This window comes from Desmodus rotundus, chromosome 9 (assembly GCF_022682495.2).
Source record: "Desmodus rotundus isolate HL8 chromosome 9, HLdesRot8A.1, whole genome shotgun sequence".
Classification (NCBI taxonomy): domain Eukaryota; kingdom Metazoa; phylum Chordata; class Mammalia; order Chiroptera; family Phyllostomidae; genus Desmodus; species Desmodus rotundus.
Genome location: NC_071395.1, coordinates 84,036,107 through 84,059,038, shown reverse-complemented (window position 1 = coordinate 84,059,038; position 22,932 = coordinate 84,036,107). Strand labels below are relative to the sequence as shown.

The window sequence follows — 22,932 nt, the reverse complement described above, 5'->3', positions numbered from 1 at the left end:
CCTAAATGCTCGACACTTCCCGTACACACACATACACTTCCGATCTCCTCGCCTGCTTTGCTTCTTTCTTTCTTAGCAGTAGCCTTCATCTAATATAGAATGTATTCCACTCATTTGGAACTCATTATCTGTCTCTCCCACGAAGAAGTCAGCTCTCTGTGCTGTTTTCATTGTTGCGTTGTTTGTTTGTCTTGGTTACGATGTACCACCCAGTACCTAGAACATCCAGGAGGCACAATAATAATTTGTTAACTGCATGAAATGGATGCCAAGGTTAATACACAACCCAGGCACACCATTCCCAGTACCTTTTAGGGCTAACAGCTGTGGAACTGTGCTCTGTGAAAACTGGTTGCTAATGCTGGACTCAGGGACAGGACGTGGGCAGGCGGCCACTGAAGGCTAGGTTCTTGCTCAGCGAGGGTGAACCGGTGAGACTGAGTCAGAGGGGGTGGACACTTGTCATAGGAAGGCAATTACATTTCCTAACAAATGGAAAATGGAAACAGCTACAGCTTAAATGTGACTCCAGTGAGCAGATCAGAGTAGGGAAGAGAACAAGGAAAAATAAAAAGAAAAATAATAATGCACAAGATCCGTATTTTCTTCTGCACATCTCTGGGGAAAGATCCATGTTTTTCACCAGCTTCTCAAAGTGGGCCTTGACCCCCACACAAACCTAGGGAAACACTAACTCACAATGGAATGTTTTCTGTAATTCATTCTAGTTTCATCAGCGCCCAGTGAGGTGCTTATTACCATACATCACCAAACCTTAAGACACAATAATTTTATGACACACTTTTACTTTATGTATCCATTTCACTAGGACATGCCATTGGCTGAAGACACAGATGGATTCAGAGATGCTAAAAATGCAAACATGAGTGAGTCTTAGAATCTGTAAAGTGCAGTGTAGGTCAAGTGCTGTGCTGGTCCCTTCATCTATTCTAGCTGAGTCCCAGCACAATAAATAGTGTTACTGCTCTCTTAGAAGGGAGCACTGCCAGCATTCCAAACCCAAACCTCGGTCAGTCTGAAAGCCTCCCCGGGCGGCATTCCACCTCCCAACAAAGACACAGCTCCCAGCTCCGCAGATCTCATGGCCACACGCAGGACAAGAGCTTCTCGCAGCCAACTGCACTGGGGAACACGGACAAGTGATTAGAGCTGGGTACCGCGCAGTCGCAGAAGAAACCAGCTTGTACCAGCAATGCTGCTTCAGACAAACTTCCCAAGCCCAGAATGGAGGGCCATGTTTATGATTCTAAGTAGCCCCTGTTCTTCCATCAACTCTATAGCATCTCTCACTTCAATAAAAAACTATTTAAGTGGAATTTAATGATCCAGAACAAACAGTGCTCTGTGTTGAAAGAGGGATTTGGAAACAAAAGGTGCATGCTTCCCTGTCAATCTTAAAACACAACCCTATCATCAAGGAATTAACCAAAGAATGTCTCAGCAGGTTGGGAGGGGTGGTGCGCACACACACTGTGGAGGGTGAGGAGCCAGGTTTTAAGAAAAAGCACTCGTCATGTTCAGTATCTTCAGAGCCAGGGCATGCTGTCGCTCCCTCCGGGGGTTTAAGAGCCACCACCTGGAGGTAAGGGGAAAGAAATCTCTCCAGGACACACAAACCCCGCTCCCAACACACACACTCTCTCCCACATTTTATTTAGTTTACTGATATACATGTGACTTCAGCTCTGGTGCTGGTGTCATCGTTCAGCATTTCCCTGTCATTCTGTGTCTAACACGGGGGTACATTATGATTTTTTTTCACAATTACTCAACATTCCCCTTCATTGTGGGAGAATTAATTATACATCCCTGCTCCGTGCCACGTGCTCTGTGGGGCTGTAGGCTGCCTACACCCCCCTGCCTGCCCTGTGGTCAGGAGTGACGCTTGAGCTACCTGGGCCAAAGGCCCAGGAGTGAATGTGACATGCACAAAATCCAGGTGGAAGGTGCAGGAGGCGTCACACACAGGTGTGACCGTGGGGCTGCTGCTCCCACCTGAGTCTCAGAGCAAGAATTCATGCAGAGCAGAACCAGAGCAGCCTGCAGCCTATGGATGCTGTGAGCGGCTGACATGCAGGGCTGTAGGTTGCTCCAGCAAAGTGACAATTACAAAGACTAGTAGCAGAAGTAGGGTGCGATATAATAGAAAAACCCAAAATACGAGGCATTACTTCGGGGGCTGGAAAGCGAGGAGAAAATCGCCACGAGGATCATAAGAGTGACCCTCATTACACAGCGGCAACGCTTTTCAGAGAAGTGCCCTGTGGTAACTTGAAAGGCAGATGGTGCAACTAATGGACGTGTGGTTTGAGGTGAAAATGTCACAAAACAGAGCCCTGCTAATCTGACAAGTTGTTATTAGGTGCATTTGACAAAGTACTACAAGAAAAAGGAGCTCAGAAGAGAATTGGCTGATTTTCCAGCAGGGTTGGTTGAAAGGGGAAAAAAAGAAAAAATTCTAGTACATTTGGAACTTCATAGGTTGGAAGATACAACTGTTTCTCATCTCCTATCAATAAAGGGGGGGAAATGCTCTGGGCAGAAAAGATGATTGAAACCTAACCTCAGGACACACACAAAGCCAAGGGCATGTTAAGGTCTCTAAGTGGATTAAAATAAAGCCACCCCCTCCCCACCCCTGGTAAATCCTTTTAGCTGGACAAAATGGGTATAGGAAAAGTGATTAGTGGCATGGTCTCACAGAAACCTGATAAGCTCAAAGTGCCTATAATTAAATCTAGAGAGAGAGGTGTGTCTGGTCTCAAATTATCTACATTCACAATTATCTCAAAGAGAAATGTGAATGTGGCTATTGGCCCATGGAATAACTGAAATCAAAAGGAAATAAAAACTGATGGTGGTTTAGAATGAGTTACATTACCCAAAGAGACACTGGCCCAGGATAAAAGAGATCATGACTACTGGAGAGCTAAAACCGCTTTAGGACTCAAATTTCTACAGGCAGAAAGCAGGCTGAGAAAGCTGCTTATGCTCCCAAGGAAGGCATATGCCCATACTTTTTCAGACATGTCCAAAGAGGATCACCAGGAAGGAAGGATCTCCCAAAGTGAGAAGCCAAGATCCACAGAGGACAATGGAGCTTCCTCCAGATCCACTCAAGGAACACCCTTGAGGTAGGGGGCCCTCATGTTTATTTAATGAGCTTTCAGAATTGCTAGGTACCAGGGATGGCCGTGTGGCCACCATTCTTCCTCTTTCCAAGTAGGGAAGTGTCTCCCATGTTGGACACGGGGGACAGACAACTTGTGGTAGTTCACAGGCCTCCAGATCAAGAGGAACTAAATCCAGACCTGATGAAGAGCTTATCATGAGACCCTGAAATTCAGACCTGACTCAGTGACTGGATGAGAACAGGAGAACAGCGAGGTATATTCCATTGGGTGAGAAGTGAGTTTATTTTGTGTAGGGAAAGAACAAAAGTGATGACTTGTGACCGAGAGGGAAGAATGAAGCAGACTGTATTATAGCCATAATAATTCGTGCCTCCCTTCCCTGCAGAGGATTTTTACATCCCCACCTGGACTTGCAGTGTTCTATCTGGAGGCCAGTATACTTCCCCGCACAACGTCAGGAGTGACCACATGGGTTGTTGGGCAACAGACTGTGCGTGGATACAAACACACAGTTTTTAAGCAGAACTCCTAAAGGGCATCGCAAGTTTCTGCCAGATCTCTTTTTCTTCCCCTCTATTGTGCCACTGGATTCTCCTCATAGGGGCTGCTCCTTCAGCCTGGGATCCAGAAGAAGACAAATGTAGTAAAGACACAGCCAACTTGCATCCTGATGTGACTTGAAAGCAAAATCAATCTGTGTGGCTGTAAACCTCTGAGGTTTGAGAGATTCTTGTTACAAGGCAACACTGACTCATACAGCCCGTTACGCTCAGATAAATTAAGTCAATGTTAAACTCTTGGAAGCACACAATTTAATGCAATGAATATGCCTGAAGCCCCATGAGAGCCCTCAGGCCTGTAAATCTTCCTCTTTCTGGGAAGGGACGATAGAGCACAAATTTGAGGTAAATGCCTTCATCATTGTGAGTCATCTAACAGTAAAACTTAGTGGAACAACGAAAACAAAAAGTCAAACCGTGATTTTTTTTTAAACCAGCATACTCTGGACACCAAATCGTATCTGGAGCGTGTCCTCACCTCTCTTCTCACTGCATATTCTTACTGTGCCCTCTCACCTACCCTCGATGACTCCAGAGACCAGGAGAAGGCCAGCTAAAGTGACACAGGCCAACAGACATGAGAAAACGCCCTAACATGCAGCATCAGGGAACGGCGTGCCTTGGGAAGCCTCTGTCCTGCCTAGTGGGAGCAGCAGGGACGAATGGGTGGAGGCCCATCTGGCTTTAGAATAATTATTTTGAAAGTTTTGGGGAAGAAGGTTGTTTTGAGACTGTTGAAGTTGTTGCTAAAATGATACCGAACCACACAAAACTAAGACTGCTCTTGTTCTTTAAACATGGATTGTAAATCAATCCTGAAAAATCTTCTACGACACTTCTAAAAGTCTTCTGAATAATGCCATCATCCCAAAGTGACCACTTCCAGGGACTCATTGTCCAGATGAGTTCTGCAGTGTTGTTTTACCTATCAGTTCTATTACTTTTTAATGAGTTACTATTTTTTGGCTCACAAAGAGATTACTGAGTATCTCAGAATGGAGCCCAGGGGCACAGTAGGCCCTAGTGGTTCTTTCTGCTCCTGACCCCAGGAGACACCTGGGGATCGGGCTGAAGCAAAGAGCAGATTAAAAGTATGGTAGCAAATCAATGCCCCACGTCACCTAGCATATGAGCTGCTGGGTGGACGGGACCATTCATTCTGACTTGAGCAGGACTAAACACAGAGCCGTGAATGAGAACATTTCCTGCGGGCGATGATGTCTGGCATGCTGACCTGCGTGTGAACCCGTGTTCGCAGAAGCACCTCCAAGCCTGTTGCCATGCTCTTAAGTATACACATTCCCACACGTCTTCTAGAAAGGGCCTTACCAATGTTAGAATCAATGACAAGCCCGTGAGTTTCAGAAATACTGTTTCTGCTTTTTAAAATAAATATGGCAATTTTAAGGCTCCCAGAGTAGCCGGCATAGTTCATACATGAGCATTCACTGACAGGGACCAGAGAAACGGCAGGGCCACGTGTCAGTCAAGCCTCCTTGTCCACATGCATGTAACTGACCTGTGCTTCTAGTACCTTCCACTTTCCTGTCAGATTTCAGGGGAAAGGTGCATTGGGCCCAAACAGCTGGTGAAATCAATAAGCACTTCAATTTCTTACATGCAAGAATATTCCATTCTATTGGGAAGAAAATAGGTCAATGTGTACACGCAAGAGCAAACACACATGTGCAAACACATACACACCTGTGTGCACACATGCATACACTGGAGAACACACAATCCTCCCTTACACACGCAGGGAATATCAGTGAAACGTGAGTATTTGCAATATCATCCTGAACCACACACCTTAGTCCATGGTTAATGAAGAAAGAAACTCAAGTGGAACTTGACGCGCTCAAATAACTCTCACTGGCCCAGAAATAATGATAAAATTCCTTCAGAGAAGACGACCCCAGACCTAGTGAGTGGGGTTCTTTTCTAGACAATTGTAAACACCCTCTGGAGACTGTGAAAGAAACCAAACATCAAAATCGCTGTATGACCATCTGTAATTACTGTGTAATGGTTTCTTTGAGGCGTATGCCTGTGTCACAGACTTTGAAGGTAGGGACCAAGTTCACTGATCAGATTCAGCCAAGTAGACTGGTTAGTTTGATGAAGTATGAACAAATGAATGATATAACAAACAAACAAACAAAAGGAATGTGAAAGCACTGAACAAAAGGTAAAGGAAGCGGTGATTTTTGGTAGCACCAAACCTGATCCTACCCCACCAGAAACCTGGCCAGCAAATAATGAAACAAAGAGTTAACCAGGGATTCTTAGTCCAAGCTCTTAGAATACAACACAATCCCAAAACATCACACAAAGAGGTCTGGATAAGAAACAAGCATAAGAATGGAAGAAAAGAGAAGGCGGACAGGGCAGCAGGCAGGGAACACAGAGAGAGACTCAGAATGTGACCACCAAGAAGTCTGGAATGTGGCTTCAAAGGAGAGAACTGAGCTTTCAGGTCCTCAGTGCCCAGAGCACTGGTGCTCTCTCTCATGCTTCTGCTTCACGCCTGTGCCAGTACATTCCCCCAGCTGGAGCATCGCCAGCAGCGCCATGGCCCCTACTGTCTGCACCCCAAGTGTTAGTACAAGAATGAGAAGCCTGCCCTGGCCTGTGTGGCTCAGTTGGTAGGGGTGTCACCCCATAACCAAAGGTTAGTGAGTTTGATTCCCAGTCGGGGCACATACATAGGTTGTGGGTCCGATTCCCGGTCTGGGCATGTAAGATCTCCAGTCTAGCCTCATACAGGATGCAACCAATCGATATTTCTCTCCCACATCGATGTTTCTCTTTCTCTACCCTCCTCTCTCTTTAAAAGCAATGAAAAAATGTCCTGGGGTAAGGGTAAAAAAACAAAAACAAAAGAAATGAGAGAAGCCTTCAGGCTGGAGCTGAAGTGAACCGAGGGAAGCCGTGCTTCTGGGGACCAGGCAGGAGCTCATCACCAGGGCCTTTGGACCCGCTGATAGAACCAATGGGCTTTATTTCATTCACTCAGTCAACAGACAGGCCCTTGGCTCCCGCTGGGAGCTGGGCACTGTGCTGGGCCAGTTGAGAAGCCCTCGGAAAGCAAATATAAAGTGTGTCTGACCCACAAAGGTACGTTTTCTGGGGAGAGGGTCTCTAGTCATGGTTCTCAGTCAGGGCAACGGCAGGGGGGCAGCCAGCCCATACAGCACTCAGTATACATTTCTAAGGTGTCCCTTCCTCTGAACAGCCACAGCCTGGCCCAGGTGGACCAATCCACAAGCAAAAGCTGGGCTGGAATCCAAACTCCTCGGGTCTAGAGTCCTTGTACAAGACCCAGCCTGCCATATCATACATGCTCCCTCACGGACAGCCATCCAGGGGCCTTGGGAAAGTCTGGGGCACTTTTGCCCCACTGTCACATTGACCAAGGGGGACCACAGACATTGAGTGGCTGGGGACCAGGGTACTAACCAACATACACCACCAAGAACTCTCCCACCCCTAATGCCAATAACCTATCAGTCTGTGCTTTTCATCAGGTGCTCAGGTGCTCTCCTTCCCATAAAATGCTCAAGGTAGATGCTCTGAGGATGATGGGTCTGAAAGGGGGGCCATCGTGTGAGGGTCCAAGCAAGGAAGAGGTTGGTAGCTACTTCAGAGCATCTAGACAGACAGACATCAAGGCCACCTCAGAAGACCTGCTTGCTACCTGATGTTGAGACAACATTTCTATTTGATTTACATTTCTTCAAATATTGAAATGTCACATCTTTAGTTTAAAGCTGCATCTCTATTTCCTTAGGGAAGGGAAACAGGACTCAAAGCCCTTTGCTAGTCACAGCAGATGACTCCAAACCCCTCCCTCCAAACCCCTCCAGCAGTGTCCCGGGGGTCTCAGAGCCCTTGGAAAGCGTCGATTTCATTTCCATGAAGCACCCTATAGAGTAAAGACAAAAAGTGCCAATAGGTTCAAAGAAGACATTAGGCTTAGAAAACAAGACACATCTCTGTGGTTAATGTACGGTGCTGAAGAGTCCCCTCTGGAGAGAGGCGATGTGCTGTCAACCTACATGAACCCAGTGGGGTGTCATACTGAAATGTCCCTGACTTGGCACATATAACTTCAATGGGGACCAGGATGGGAGGGAACGGAGAGAGAGGCCAGGCAAACAGCTTCCACAGCCCTCTGCCAGAGCTTTCCCAATGAGCCTTCAGAATACAGGCTGACTCAAACGTCCTGTTCTGCCAATCAAGTCGGATGATCAAAACTTGCCTTTGTGTAGCCTTCTGCATTCAAAATTTTGAAGACGTTTACAGAGCCCCATGACCTCCCAGTGAGCCAGGAGCAGCTCATTAGTTCTGAGAGAACATTTCAATTTCCTTCTAGTTGTACCCTCTCCTGCCCTCCTCCCACCTCCCGCTTTGATGAGAAGACATCTGCCCACTAAGGTTTCACTCTACTCACCCAAACCTAAAATCTGGCTGAAAATAGGACTGCTTGATCCAATCACTAGCAAGTGAGGTCGTGGCCAGATAATAGTATCCTGTCAGATGCCAGCGTGAAATCTCCAGGCTCATCTCTACTGTGCCCTTCCAGGCCAAGACAGGTAGAGAGCAGCAGGGGTACATGTGTAGTACCACTAGACTCCTTAAGTTGAGTAGTGTCACAACATAAGACCCTGCGAAAAATAAGATTAATATAGCAAATCTTCATCCCCAGCTGCAGCAGACTTACAAGAAGCAGGTACAATTTGACACTAAATGGCTAATAACTCTCAGTAGGGCTGGATGACAGCCAGGTTGAAGGCAGATCCCTGAGACACTAAGAAGGATGACTTCAAGGAGAAGCCCACCCACACTCACCATAATAAGTCTCAAGGGTGTCTAGACTTGTCATGGGGCTCCACCCCAAATGGATGGCAGGGACCTGAACAACAGATCACTTGGATGAGTTTAATTAGCACTGCAGGTTTGTGCAGTTCCACTCTGTGAAGCTGACCAAAGCAAAGGAACTTCACCCAGACCTGATTTGCCACGAGTGGTATCTGCCCACATGGATCTCCATGCAGAGAGGGAGGAAGGGGCTTCTGAAGAGCTGTGAGTGACTGCACCACCCAGAAACACTGCAGTGGGGCTGCAAATGCTTCCACAGGGCCCAGCAGAGCCCAAGAGAATTCTCCAAGGGCTGCCCAGACGTCAGCAGATCACCAGAGAGAGGGCATGAAGAGGGATGCAGGCACAAAACGGGAAGCAAAGAGAGTGAGATGGAAAGAGGCAAGTGAGGGAGACCAGGAGACATGGAGAGACTGAGAGAGGAGACGAGATGAGATGGAACCAGACAAGGGGAGACACGTTGTTGACCAAGCTGAGAAGTATGGGTGAACTGTGGCAAAGAAGGGGGGAGGTTACCATGGCAACACACTGCCAAAAGCACAGGCTGTGTAAGGCTGTGAGAGGACCCCCGATGTGATGACCACCCCTGCCACCACTGCTCACCTGTGAGACTGTGAGGCAGCCAAAAGCACCCACTCTGAAGCTCCAAGATCTCAAACCAGCACCCACTGACCCAGAGTTGAAGGTCACATGAGCCCTTCTCCTACAGGCCAGAAAGATGGAGGAGGCCTCCCCCAGGAGTTCTCGGTAGGCACAAGAGAGCAGAATCATGGAGCAGAAAGAGCATCTCCCACGGCACAGGAAGTCCCTCCCTCTATAACTCCTCTGACCACTGGTCACCAATCCTGTACTTGAATCCTTGCACCGATGCGGAGGGAGCTCAGTCCATTCATGACTGCATGAACCCATGTTGTTATCACATCTACCACATATTCTGACTCTACTCCTCTGCTCTTCACTACACACACACACACACACACACACACACGTATACATACACACACCCCTTCTCTCCTCCTTACCCTCAACCCAATTCTCTATAAATTTTTACATCTACCTTATACTTTTTCCTTAACCACACATTTGTGCTTCTTTAATTTCTTTACAGATTACCTTTTCCTCTGAGAAATCTCCTCATCCAGTCTAGGCACAATCTGTTCTTTCCAATGTGACTACTCTGTCCCTGAGCTGACATCTGTCTGAGCACCTTGAGAGGATTGAGGGCCTACACATGCTCAGTGACTGGAGAATCCCCATCCAAACCCAAGAGCTCTTCGCATTTTTCAATGTGGGGAGCAAAGCCTTCACAGTCTGGGCCAAAACATCCCACACCCGGGCATCCTGAAGACTTTCGCCATCTTTATTTCTGCTCAGATAGAATAAAAATAACTAACATTCATTGAGGGTATGCAATGCATTAAGCACTATTATAAGCATTTTCCATGCATTCACTTAGCCTCTCTTCAAAGCAACCCCATGAGGTAACTATTATTATCCCCATTTTAGACACAGAAACTACGGGAGGGGAAGATTAAGAAGGTTGCCCAAGGTCTAGCAGCTGCCTAAGGGGCTGAGTCAGAATTCAAACCTAATCTCACTATAGGACTTATTCTTTGGCCCACTCCAAATCTGTACCACTTCTGTATTGTGACATCTTTCAGGAACTTGATGGCTTTTTAAATATATATGCCTTTCATCCACCATAAACCTATAGAAAAAATTATAATTAATGGTGAAAGACTGAATGCTTTATTCCTAAGATTGAGAATTAGGCAAAAATGTCTGTTCTCACCACTCTTATTCAACATCATACTAAAAGTCCTAGCCAGTGCAATAAGGCAAAAAAAAGAAATAAAAGGCATACAGATTGAAAGGAAGAAATAAAATTGTCACTATTCACAGACATGACATAGAAAATCCCAAGGAATCTATAGAAAAACTCTTAGAACTATAAATGAGTAGTCAGGTTGCAGAATACAAGACTAAAACACAAAAATCAATTATATTTTGATAATTTATACTAGCAATGAACAATTAGAAATTGAAATTCAATATACAGTATCACTTATAATAGTACCATAAAAGGAAATACTTAAGTATAAATCTGACCAAATTGTATATATATGCTGAAAACCACAAAACACTAGTAAAAGATACCAAAGATCACTTAAATAAATAGATATGCGATCTTCATGAAATAGAAGACAATATTAAAATGTCAATTTTCAGAGTTCTGGCCAAGGTAGAGGTGTAGGTAGAAACAGTTCACTTCCATGCACAACCAAAAGAAGGATAACAACCAATTTAAAAACAATAAACAATCAGAAGTGCCAGAAAATCCAACTACATGGAACTCCGACAACCAAGGAGTTAAAGAGACATTCATCCAGACTGGTAGGAGGGGCTGAGATGGGCAGCTGGGCGAAGAGGACCTGTGGCGTGGCAAGGCGGTAGACCATACAGTGAGGCAGGAGCTGGCTGACAGGGAAACTAAAGGCTCATAACCTCTAGCTGTAAAATCCTGTGGGGGTTGCAAGGCAGGGGAAACTCCCAGTTTCACAGGAGAGTTCATTGGAAAGTGGGGCTAGAGTGGAGCAAGTGAGCGGCATCGTTCCCTCTCTGACCTCTCCCCCACAGACAGTGCCACAACACAGTAAAGGGTTGTCTCCCCCTGGTGAATACCTAAGGCTCCACCCCTTACAACATAACAGGTGCATCGAGACATAGAAATATGGCCCAAATGAAAAGACAGGTCAAACCTCCAGAAAAAGAGCTAAGCAATGAGAAGATAGACAAACTACCTGATGCAGAGTTCAAAAAACTGGTAATCAGGGTGTTCACAGAATTGATTGAGCTCAGTTACAAAATGAAGAAGAAATGAAGGCTACACAAAATGAAATAAAGCAAAATATACAGGGAGTCAACAGTAAAGGGAAGGAAACCAAGATTCAAATAAATGATTGGGAACAAAAGGAAGGAAGAACCATCCAACTGGAACAGAATGAAGAAACAAGAATTAAAAAAAATGAGGAGAGGATTAGGAACCTCTGGGACAACTTTAAGCACTCCAACAACCAAATCATAGGGGTGCCAGAAGGAGAAGAACAATAGCAAGAAATTAAAAACTTATTTGAACAAATAATGAAGGAGAACTTCCCCAATCTGGCAAAGGAAATAGACTTCCAGGGTAGTCCAGGAAGCCCAGAGAGTCCCAAAGAAATTGGACCCAAGCAGGAACACAACAAGGCACATCATAATTAAGTTACCCAAGATTAAAGATAAGAAAAGAATCTTAAAAGCAGCAAGAGAAGAGGAGACAGTTACCTACAAAGGAGTGCCCATAAGACTATCAGCTGATTTCTCAAAAGAGATCTTCCAGGCAAGAAGGGGCTGGAAAGAAGTATTTGAAGTCATGAAGGCAAGGACCTATATCCAAGAATACTCTATCCAGCAAAGCTATCATTTAGAATGGAAGGGTAAATAAAGTGCTTCCCAGATAAGGTCAAGTTAAAGGAGTTCATCATCACCAAGCCCTTATTACATGAAATGTTAAAGGGAGTTATTTAAGAAATAGAAGATCAAAAACTATCAACAGTAAAATGACAACAAACTCACAACTATCAACAACTGAACCTAAAAAACAAAAACTAAGCAAACAACTAGAACAGGAACAGAATCACAGAAATGGAGATCTCATGGAGGGTTATCAGCAGGGAAAGGGGGAGTATGGAGGAGAAAAGGTAAAGGGAATAAGAAGCATAAATGGTAGGTACAAAATGGACAGGGGAAGGTTAAGAACAGTTTAGGAAATGGAGAAGCCAAAGAAGTTATATGTATGACCCATGGACATGAACTAAGAGGGGGCGAATGCTGGGAGGGGGTGCAAGGCAGAAGGGGGATAAAGGGCAGAAAAAACTGAGACAACTATAATAGCATAATGAATAAAATATACTTTAAAAAAGGATGCCAATTTTCCCCAAATTGATTCATATATTCAATGCAATTCAATGCAACCAAAAGCCCATCAGAATTTTTTGCAGATTTTAACAAGCTGATTCTAAAATCTGTATATAAAGACAATCTGGAATGACCAAAACACTGTTTAGAAAGAATAAAGTGGGAGGACACGCAATACCTGATCGCAAGACCTGAGATGGGGCAACTGTAATAAAAGGAGTGTGATATCGGTGAACGGATAGACACATCAACAAGTGAAGCAGAAGGGAGAGTCCGAAAATGGACCCACACAAATATGGTCCATTGTTATTATTTTTCTTTTACAAAAGCACAAGGCAAGTCAATGGAGAAAGGTCAGTCTGCCCAATAAGTGGCACTACAACAATGGACTATCCATGTGAAAAAGAACTGAACCTCAAACTCTACCCCATTCCTTATCCAAAAAGAACTCAAAATGGAGGGCTCTGTGTGGGCACAGCAAGAACATTCAACACCCACTTACGAGATCATTAGAGGTCTCTATATGGTACACTGAAACATATAAGATGGAAACCCATAAAATGGGCCATGTGTTTCCCGATTCCCGAGAAGATTTGCATCTCCTTTAGGGCAAGTGCCTCCTTTTATGTGTAGGACAAGAGCTCCCCTACTGGGAAGAATACTAAGATTGACACGAACAAATCATGTGGAGGCCTGCTGAGAATCAGCGCTGTGAAAGCTCTGGGCGCACCTGGTCTACTGGGGAAGAGAGCAGAGACCTCCGGCCCACCGCATCCAAGAGCTGCAGAGCCATCTAGTGCACCCTCCTCTGCCTTTGTCACCGAATGCCTCTGCCTCCCCCACCAGCTTGTGATGGATAATCAAGGAAACAGGAGTCCCGAGAGTTAAGTTTGTCTTGGGAAAACCAGCTGGGAGTGGCTGGCACATCCCTTAACATCTCCAGCTCCAAATTGCTCTGATTATCAAAATCATGTTTCATTGGGACAACTGATTTAATCTGAAGATACTTGGAGCTATTTTCTTCCCTAGGCCCCTGGACGGAAAATGCACTAGAGACAAGAAAGCAGAGCAAAATACTAGAATGCATACAACCCAAGGAGGATATGGGAGGCTGAGCAGCCAGTGCGTGCTGACAGAGACAGCCCCAGGTGAATGGAGCTTGTCATGCACTCCTTTTCTTCAAGGCAGGATTGAACTGACCCCACCCCAGATGCCACAGGCGTTGCTGTTGATGACGCAGGTTTGGACCCCAATTCCCCATCTTCCCCCTCGGTCCGCTCCTTCTCCAAGGCTGTCTATCTCAGTCAGGGCCATCAACGTCCTCCCTGTCTCACAGGCTCTAAACCAGTTTCCATCCCTTCTTAGGCACTTTCCATAAGAGGCAAAAGGAACAAAAAATAAATCGTGACCTTAAATACTTGAAACCAAAGTGCCACCTGTACTTCTCCAGCTGATAGAGCTTCTGCAAAAATAAATAATAATAATAACATCTGAAAAACAAAACAAAATGATGTGAAAAGAGCCCAGATTGCCGGCTTTGGCAGCAGCCCCCTAAATCCCTGGGTAATAGAAGCCTGGCAGGAATATTCTAACAGGGGCTGGTGCTGCCCAAGCCACTTGTCTGCTCTGTTTCCCAAAAAGCACATTAAAAACACATTCCCTGGTTTAATAGACTTATAAGCTGAAATGAATGTGTCGGAACTCTTACACCGATGATAGAACCTGCTGGCCCAGCAAATGTTAAATTTTGCATAAGGAGACAGTATCCCAAACTCCTCTGCACACACATAATGAATATTTCAAACAAAGAGCACAGCAGCTGTTCTAAATGCTCCCAATGAATTAAATGGGGTTTTTTATTACTTCCAGGATTAGCCTCATCTTGTTCCCTCTCATTTTCTCCCCCTCCCTCTCTTGTACATGAGAAACAAACCCTTCCAGACTAACCCAGTCGTGGAGTGATCAAAGTATGGGATTGGTCCCATGTTGGTTAAAAAACGTCCCCGCAAAATTCATGTCCCGCCAGAACCTCAGAACATGACATTACTTGGAAACAGAGTTTTTGAAGATGTAATTAGTTAAGAAGCACTCGTATTGGATCAGGGTGGACCCTCAATCCAATGACTGCTGTCTTTGCAAGCAAAAGGAGAGGGAGATTCAGGCACAGACACACACACACAGGGAAGAGAGCCAGGTGACAAAGAAGACAGAGATCAGAGGGATGCGGCTACAAGCCAAGGAATGCCGGGAGCCACCGCAGTTACGAGAATCGAGGAAGGACACTCCGCTAGAGCCTTCAGGGGCAGCGTGGCCCCGGTGACACTTCGACCTCAGACTTCCAGCCACCAGAACTGTGAGAGGATGAGTTCCTATTGCTGTGAGGCACCCTGTTTGTGGTGCGCCGTAATGGCAGCCCTAGAACATGAATACGGTCAGGAGACCGTGTCCACTCAAGTGTATAATGATATTAATCTCCCAAAAGTTACCCGAGTCTGTCATTTCAGGTGATGGCGGCAGTAGATAGCACTGGCGGGCGGGAGATTGTGCCTGCCAGCCGTCTTATAAGAGTAGACTTAACATCATAAAACTTTCTTTCTAGTTGCTCGGAGCAACTTTTCAACTTCACTCAACTCTTTGCCATAGTGCTTCCTCAGCGTCCTCAGCCCGTCTAGGCATGAGCCTAACAGATAAGGAGATGGGAATACAGTGAGAGAACCTACGAGGTAGAAAGAAACCAAGAGAACCAAGTTCTCTGGGCACCAGGTATTCCTTTGGGTTGATTACCATCCACAAGAAGACAACTTTCCAAACAATTGCTGAATGCTGTTATGAGCTGAGTGTTGTCCCCCTTAAATTCACATTGAAGGCCTAACACCCAGGCCCTCAGAAGTTAAATGTTTAGAGCTAAGATCTTTAAAGAAGTGATTAGGTTGGAATGAGGTCTCCAGGGTGGGCCCTAACCCAACATGATTGGCCAAAAGAGGCATGAGGACACAGGCAGGCGGAGGGAAGGCCCTGTGAGGACACAGGGAGAAAACAGGTGTCTGCAGGCCACGGGGGAGGCCTCAGGAGCAGCCGAACCTGCCAACACCTTGATCCCAGACATCTAGTCTCCACACTGTGAAAAATAAACGTCTGCTGTTTACACCACTCAGCCTGCTGTACCTTGTTCCGGCAGCTGTACCGCACTCAAAGAAGTGCCAAAGTGCCCCTCGGCCTAGGCCTCGTGAAAATGCACTCCGGAATGACTGCCTAGCCTACATTAATTGGGACTCGAAACATAATCACAGTAATAAAAGGGCAAGTAAACAAGAAACATGCTATTTGAGTGCTTAAATATTAGTCAGGCAAAAATATAACACTCCTCAGAAGCAAAAGAATCTATAAAATGTATCCAGCTAATAATGTTTCCATGAGCTGGGACACACTAACAGTCACTCAAGCCACCCACACAGCCCGCTGCTCGAGGTGGTGCTTCGGTATTATATTTAATATCCATGATGCTGAAGAGCTCCTAGTAATTATCATTATTGGAGCACTTCGCTCTTCATCTTTCAGACAAATATTTCTGTATGAAAATGGGACACATTTTAATAGCCTCAGCGCTACTGCCATGTGCTGACAAGAGTGGTTCATTCCCAACCTTTCAATGAAGAAACCCAGGGTACAGAAAGGAGGCAGCAATGCCAGGCCCGGCCTGTTTTTCAGTCCCCAGACAACTCCTCTCAGTTAGGACAGGAGAAGATGTTTAAATGTCTGTCCCTGAGCTAGCCAGTTCTGTGGGGGGGGCGAGTGGGGAGGGGAGTAGAGTCTAATTGCTAAAACCACATGCCAGGATGTAAATCTATAGGAATAACTGGAAAGTTAGTCTCTCATCTTTAGAGATCTTACTGATAAAAAGTCAACATTACCAACGTGTCAGAGACTTCCCTAGACACACTATTTTGGAGACCTCTTTATAAAGAAACACCCAGAATTTCTCCTAGGAGCCACATCGGACTCTTGATCACATTTCAGCTTCCATCACACTGGAAATACGGGTGACAGAAGGAGCAGCTCCTTTGGGGAAGACTCAGAAACACGGACGAAAACAGGGATAGCCTCAGGGGCCTTGCAGCTGTTTCAGTAGGTTCCTCTCTGCTTCCCTAGGATGAGGCTGTGCCATGGAATTTCAGTGTCAAGGAAACGTAGGGATGGGGAGTTGAGTATGCGTGGTTGGCTTACAAAGAGAACAGGAGGCTGTCTTCCAAGAAAGGATTTCACGCCACTCAGCCTGGCCGCCCTCCCACAGCCCCATGCGTATACCAACATGTGATCCTCCAAAGGCTGACCAGTATGAAAATCCAGCTCCTGGGCTCCCTGTGCGGCTAGAGAAACCGTCCCCGGTTCAAATGCAAACACATAAATAAGCAGGAGTGAAACGTTCCCAGTGGTTAGTAGCTCCACGTTCGTCAGTTTATCAAATCGTTTCCCAGGGACACTTCCAGTAGGAAGTTCAATGGGGAAAATAGGGTGAGGAATGATTCCAAGTACAAGATTAAAAGAGGATAGTATTGTATGATACCCAGAGGAGAAATGAGGGTGCCTTGAGGAGGGAGAATGACATCAAAGAACATCTGGACTTCATCATGGTTCTGAATGGCACAAGCGCTACCGGTACCAATCTGGGGGCTTGGGCACTTGGGAACCTTAAGTTAGAAAAGGCAAATTCTCTCCACCAAGATCAGTTCCATTTCCACAGAAGGATGTCACCCAGCAAGTCAGTAGCAGCATTACCAATACGGAAATCGAGTTTAAGACTAAGATACAAACAAGTGTTGCTAATGGGCTGCTGACAGTAGTTTATCCAAATCTATCACCCACTTAACTCTGGGTCTGCACCGTTTCCATTTTACCAACCATGGTTTCGAATCTGCCAGGCTGTGTAGGTACAATTATTACCACCAGGTGGATTCTCTGATTATGGAAGAACAGGACGTTAAGGAAACATTGGTTTCTAAGCAGTTTCTCACAGCTCATGTTTCCCTGACTTAAGTACCCATTCACTTTTTCCCCCAACAAGCTTCAGAATGATTTAAGGAAAATAAATAGCCACTTCACAACTAAATACTTCCCTAAATTAAATCCACCTCTTTTTCTACTGGAAAATAATGCCTACTCCTGTTCTTTCCACACTTGTACAAAATTAGAGACAATCGTCCATCTGCCACACTAATGGATCAATAACCAAAAATCTTCCCTCTTGAAGAGTTTCAACTGCCTCTATCAAAATAAGCATACTGAAATGGGACAGCTAATTAGTAAAAGAATGGATGGATTCACTTTTTACTACCGTTCTGTAGCCAAAAGAGTGCTGGTGAGAAAGAAAATGTCCACCTGGGCAGCTGAGTGGGGGAGGTGGACATAGTGAAGTTCAAGGTCTAGGTGAACTTTGGGGGCTGGTCATGTGAAGTGTGATGGAAACCATAGACCTCTGCCTTCCAAAACCACTTTTTTTTTTTTTGCATAAAAATGTCAAAAGGTTCATCCTTTGGTGTTCATCCACAGACCCCAGATGTACAGAACCCCTGGCCTCACTTCTAGAACTACTCAACAATATAACTGCCCACAGAGATGTACAACTAAAAATGCTCTCTGCCACGTTATTTATAACAGCAAAAGATTGGCACCAACCTAAAAGGCCCCCAAGAGGGGACCTTAGGTAAAATCAGGGCCAATAACAAGAACGGGATGAATTGATGAGTGTCCCAGAAAACAAAGACCAAATGCATAGTGAAGTGAAAAATACAAGGTACACATCAAAACGCCAAGTGTAATCATAAAACAAAATATTTCTGAAAGGAATAAAAGAAACTAGAAACACGGTCTGTGTTTAAGATGGAAGCCTGGACCATAGTAAGGAATTGGAAGCTGAAAGAAAAATTACTTCTTAATTTTTAATCTATGTTATTACTTTTTTAATTAACAGAAAGCTTGTTGGAGACAGTTAAATAGTTGAAGAGAGAGAGAGGGAGAAGGTGAGAGAGAGAAAGAGAAGGAAGACAGGTAAAGAGAGAGACTGATAGTTTTAGAAGAACTTCTGGTCTAGCTAAGTCCCAAAATAACCCCAGCCTTGAGAACAGTCGATAACATGAAACAGTTGGCACAGGGACATAAATAGGAAAGCATCTCATAAATGCGTGTCCCAGCTCAGGCTGCCGCCGCTGCTCAGAGAAGCTGAAACTTCCTCCCACAGTGCGGCTTTTCTGACTTGTCCTCTTGCCGGACCAATTATGAGACATTATAGCAGCAAGCGCTGATATTATTTTTTAAAGGCTTATGTTGTTCACTAAATACCCATTAAGCCCATCTTCTTGCCCCATTTACAGCAAGCTTAAGGGCAAATCCAGATGGTACAAATAACACACATTCTGGCTTGATCTGCATGAGGCCAGTCATCAAATAGCCATTATCAGTGTTAGAGGCCACAACTGCCTGACACCCCCAGGTGTGCCCAGTTAAGAAGAGAGACCTTTACAGAGGTGGCTGGGCTCTCCCCCTCTTGGCAAAGCATCTTCAAGCTCCCCCACAGGCTGCATTTGCTTTTATACCGAAACAGCTGCAGCAACCAAGGGTTGCTTGGTAACCTGGTAACGGGCTGTGTCTAGGTGTTCCTGAGCAGAGGACAGGACAGCATCTCCCTCCCCCACACAGCCCAGCTCACTGCCTCACTCTGGGTGGCCAAGCAGATCTACAGTCCTGGGAAACTCTCCTGCAGAGCCAACTGCCACTGGCCCTATATTCCCATGGTCCCTTTGGAAAGGTCTGAGGAAGGGATAACCACTGTTTACCTCTTGTGATTCACAGGCACTGACCTTTCCCCCTATGGCCTGAGGATAAGGGGGAAAATGTGAGATGGAATGAAATCTGGCCAACTTTTTCATCCTCAAGAAAGCTCAGAATCAGGACGGGAGTCTTCCAAGGGGAACACAGGATCACCAGCCCAGGAGAGTCAGTGAGAAAGGACAGAGCCTTCTGCCCCTGCGTTCCTACCCCTCGCCATGAAAAACGATGAGCTTTACTGGAGGGGGCTGGCCCATCTTAGTCACCAGCCAGTCCTGGCTGCTCCAGGAGAAGAAGAACAGCAGACAACACCTAAGTCGTTCTGATCTGAGTATGAACAGCACGTGTGACTGCAGGCAGGGGCCGAGGTTTCATGCTAAGCCTCTATCACTTAAGCTCATGTTAGATGAATTTTTATTTCCTGATTATATCCCACATAGGAAGTTGTGGGAGGCAGTGAGGAGTAGCCCAAGTGGAGAAGGTATTTGAGTCCCCCATGAATAATTCATGCAGGCCATAATCTGAATATAGAAAATTGAGAACTGGCTGCGGCATTGCTGGGAATTTTGACTGGCCCTGAGGTCTAGAGATCCCCTTAGTCTACACATGGTAAAAATATCAAATGGAAATGCCAACGTGAAAACAGGAAACTTTTTTTCCTCCCTGAAATCCCTCATGTGAAGACAGGACCAGTCTGCAGTCTGTTTCTCCCCAATTCACTCAAGAGAGAACTCCGTGCAAAGGAGAAGGCACCCACTCTCAAGACCCTTTGCACAGTTTTAGGTCCTCTGTCCATGGTCTACAGAAGTGAGGAGGGTGAGGGACAGACGTTTCACAGCCCTCGGGGCTTGCAGGTGAACCGTAGGACTTAAATTCAAAGGAAAAGAAAGGTGTCACCTTCTCCTCATGCTAATTGGCCTTTAAATTAGCACTGAGTGAGAGATGGCTGGGCAACGTGGGGGTGGGGGTCTGCCAGTGAGACTGGAACACAATGTCATCTTTCTCGCACACCTTCAACTCCTGCTCAGTGGGCCACCGCCCAGTCTGCCCCTCCCCACGGAGAAGATTCGGGAGTTGCCACCTGATTCCTTTCAAGGGACGCATTCCCTCTAACTTAAAAGGCATGACTTGGCCATGAGTGTTTTTAGGTTTTCTGGCTCCAAACTGAATCAGTGAGATAAACGGCCACAGTTTCCCAGATGAATCAAAAAGATGAACATCACGGACATGGGAAGGGTCATTCAGGGTCTATCAGAGACAGGGAGATAGAGGAACAAATGCCCATATACTCTAACAGAAATCAGCCCGATCCCGGCAGAGGGGTCCTTATCCACTGTCACAGTTGGAAAGACCATCAAAAGGTACTGTTGCCTCCTGTGCAGCCAGCAGGTGGTTCGGAAAATAAGTGAGATAGGGAGACCTGGGCCAGATGCCAGTTCAGCCCTGTGCAGAGTGGGGTAAAGCATTTGGAGGGAGAGGACAGAGCCCCTGGCATTTCCCATCATTCCTGCTGCCCACCAGACTCCAATCTATCCTGTCTAGCTCAGCCCAGGGTCTGCAGCAGGGAGCTTGCCTGAAAGAAGCCCAGCTCTACCTATCCGGATGGAAAGTTCACTCTCAGGGAAGAGCAGACTGGGACCCTCGGCATCAGACTTCTTCATCAACGCAGGGTCCAAGTTCAGTGCCAGGGCCATCTGGGGGTCTTCTGCCACGCCCTGAAACAAGAAGCAGTCACTGTAACACCTCTACTACCTTCGTTCCCCAGAACCCTCCAGCTCAGAGCAGCCCGGGTGGCTTGCCAATCTCTACCAAGAGCACAGAGCCATGAGGCCAGTCCCTGGGACACACTCAACAATCAACAGGCTGGGTCATTAGGCAGAGGGCAAGTTTTCTGACTGTAGAACTTTCCGGGTGACAAAAACAGCATCTAAGATGTCCCTGTGGATCCTAGAAATAGGAAAAATGCATCAAAACCCTACTCTGCAGGGCAAATGGCCTCAAAGACTCAGTCCCTGAACTGTCAAAAGAAGCCCAGGTTTGCTTGGGTGGCAGCCTTGGTACAAAGGTAGCAAAGTCGACCTTTCTTAGCCATTCACCATCTTCACATTTCTCGTGGGACCAAAGGGAAAGCCGTGCAAACAGCAGCACCTCAGAGGGAAACAGAGAGCATCGTGGAGCACACCTCCGTGGAGGTCACAACACACGGGAGTTAGGTCCAGATGGCCTTCTACCAACCATGTCACCCTTCTGCTCTGTCACTAATTCGACTGGTTTTGCATTGATCAGCCAGAGTCTTAATTTTGATCCCCACCTTTACTGAACAAATACTTACTGATTACTAGTTTTGTGGATACTTGGTGAGCAAAACCAGACAAAATCCCAGCTTTTGGGTTCCAGTTAAGAGCAACCAGATGAATCCAGGACAGGGCTGTGAGCCTGTGCTCCCACGACATCAGCTGGAACCCCCTGTCCCTGCTGACAGCTTGCAAACACACAGGGTCTTGAGGGGAACTAGGATGAGGGGGGACCCCACCCACACAAACACCTCCACTTTCATCCAATCACCCGGACGCTAAGGGAAGGTAAGTAGAATCATCTTGATGGGCCTAAAATCATTTGATTTATTTTTTTTTTGAGAACAAAAAGAGTTCCAAACAAACAGAAGTTGCCATTTAAAAATATGTGTCTCTAACATGGGAGAAGAAAGGGTGAGAGATCCAGTCACTGAAATGCAGCCACTTACAAGCAAATACTAACACTGGTTCCTTGGGTAAGTTTCTTACAGGACAGAATCTCACAACAATTATTAAGCCTGGCTGTGTTTTACATACCCACAGGGATCAGAAAGAGAATCGAATGATTCAGAGATTTTATTTCATTATTTCTTCCCAACTAATTGTTACAAACAGAAACAGAAACCCTTCTCCTTTCATCTACTCATTTGTCTGATACATTGATACTGTCCCAACCATCTATGTGCAGTGTCCTCTGTGATGCATACAAGGGTAGCGACGCCTCATTTAACTTTGTTTCAAAAGGGGGAGAAAAGCCTCGTGACTCTCAGATCCCTCTGTAGAATCCTAGGGGCCGAAGGATGTCACCTGCTCTGTCCCTGGGAGAAGCACAAAGAGGCAGCCTGTCACACTGTATCACACTCAAGGCTGACACTACAGATGGACGGAATCCTGGGGACAGAAGGGAGTTTAGGAAGGCCAGCCTCTCCCCATGCAGAAACCCCCTCTAAGTGCCCCAACTGACAGCTGGTGGCTGTGCCATGTGCCATACAGTCGCAGCTCTCTGTTGGTTTATGTGCTTTAATTATTTCTAATCCTACATCTCACGCTGACAGCTGAGGAATCACTGCAGCAATTAAAGATGTGCTTCTCTATGAGACCGTGTCGGCTGCTCTTCCTTCCTTCGTCCTCCTTCTTTGCATATTGTGATCGATGTGTAACCAGGGGAAGGCTATGGGAAGAGAAGCACTTCATTACAGAGAAACGCAGCAGCATTAATGCGCTGGAAGCTGTTTATTTGACTGGAGCCCATTTAGTAAGGAG

At 46.0% G+C, this 22,932-nt stretch overlaps 1 protein-coding gene across 2 annotated transcripts in view; it reads right to left on the bottom strand.

Moving 5' to 3' along the window:
* Positions 1 to 22,932, bottom strand: part of SLC39A11 (solute carrier family 39 member 11) — a 253,919-nt gene that overhangs the window by 150,164 nt on the left and 80,823 nt on the right. The window contains exon 5 of one of the 2 annotated variants that reach the window (XM_045182203.2): positions 20,949 to 21,090. In XM_045182203.2, coding sequence (XP_045038138.2) covers positions 20,949 to 21,090 — 142 coding nt within the window. The remainder of the gene's footprint in view (positions 1 to 20,948; positions 21,091 to 22,932) is intronic. The other variant, XM_024573427.3, reaches the window with a different exon arrangement.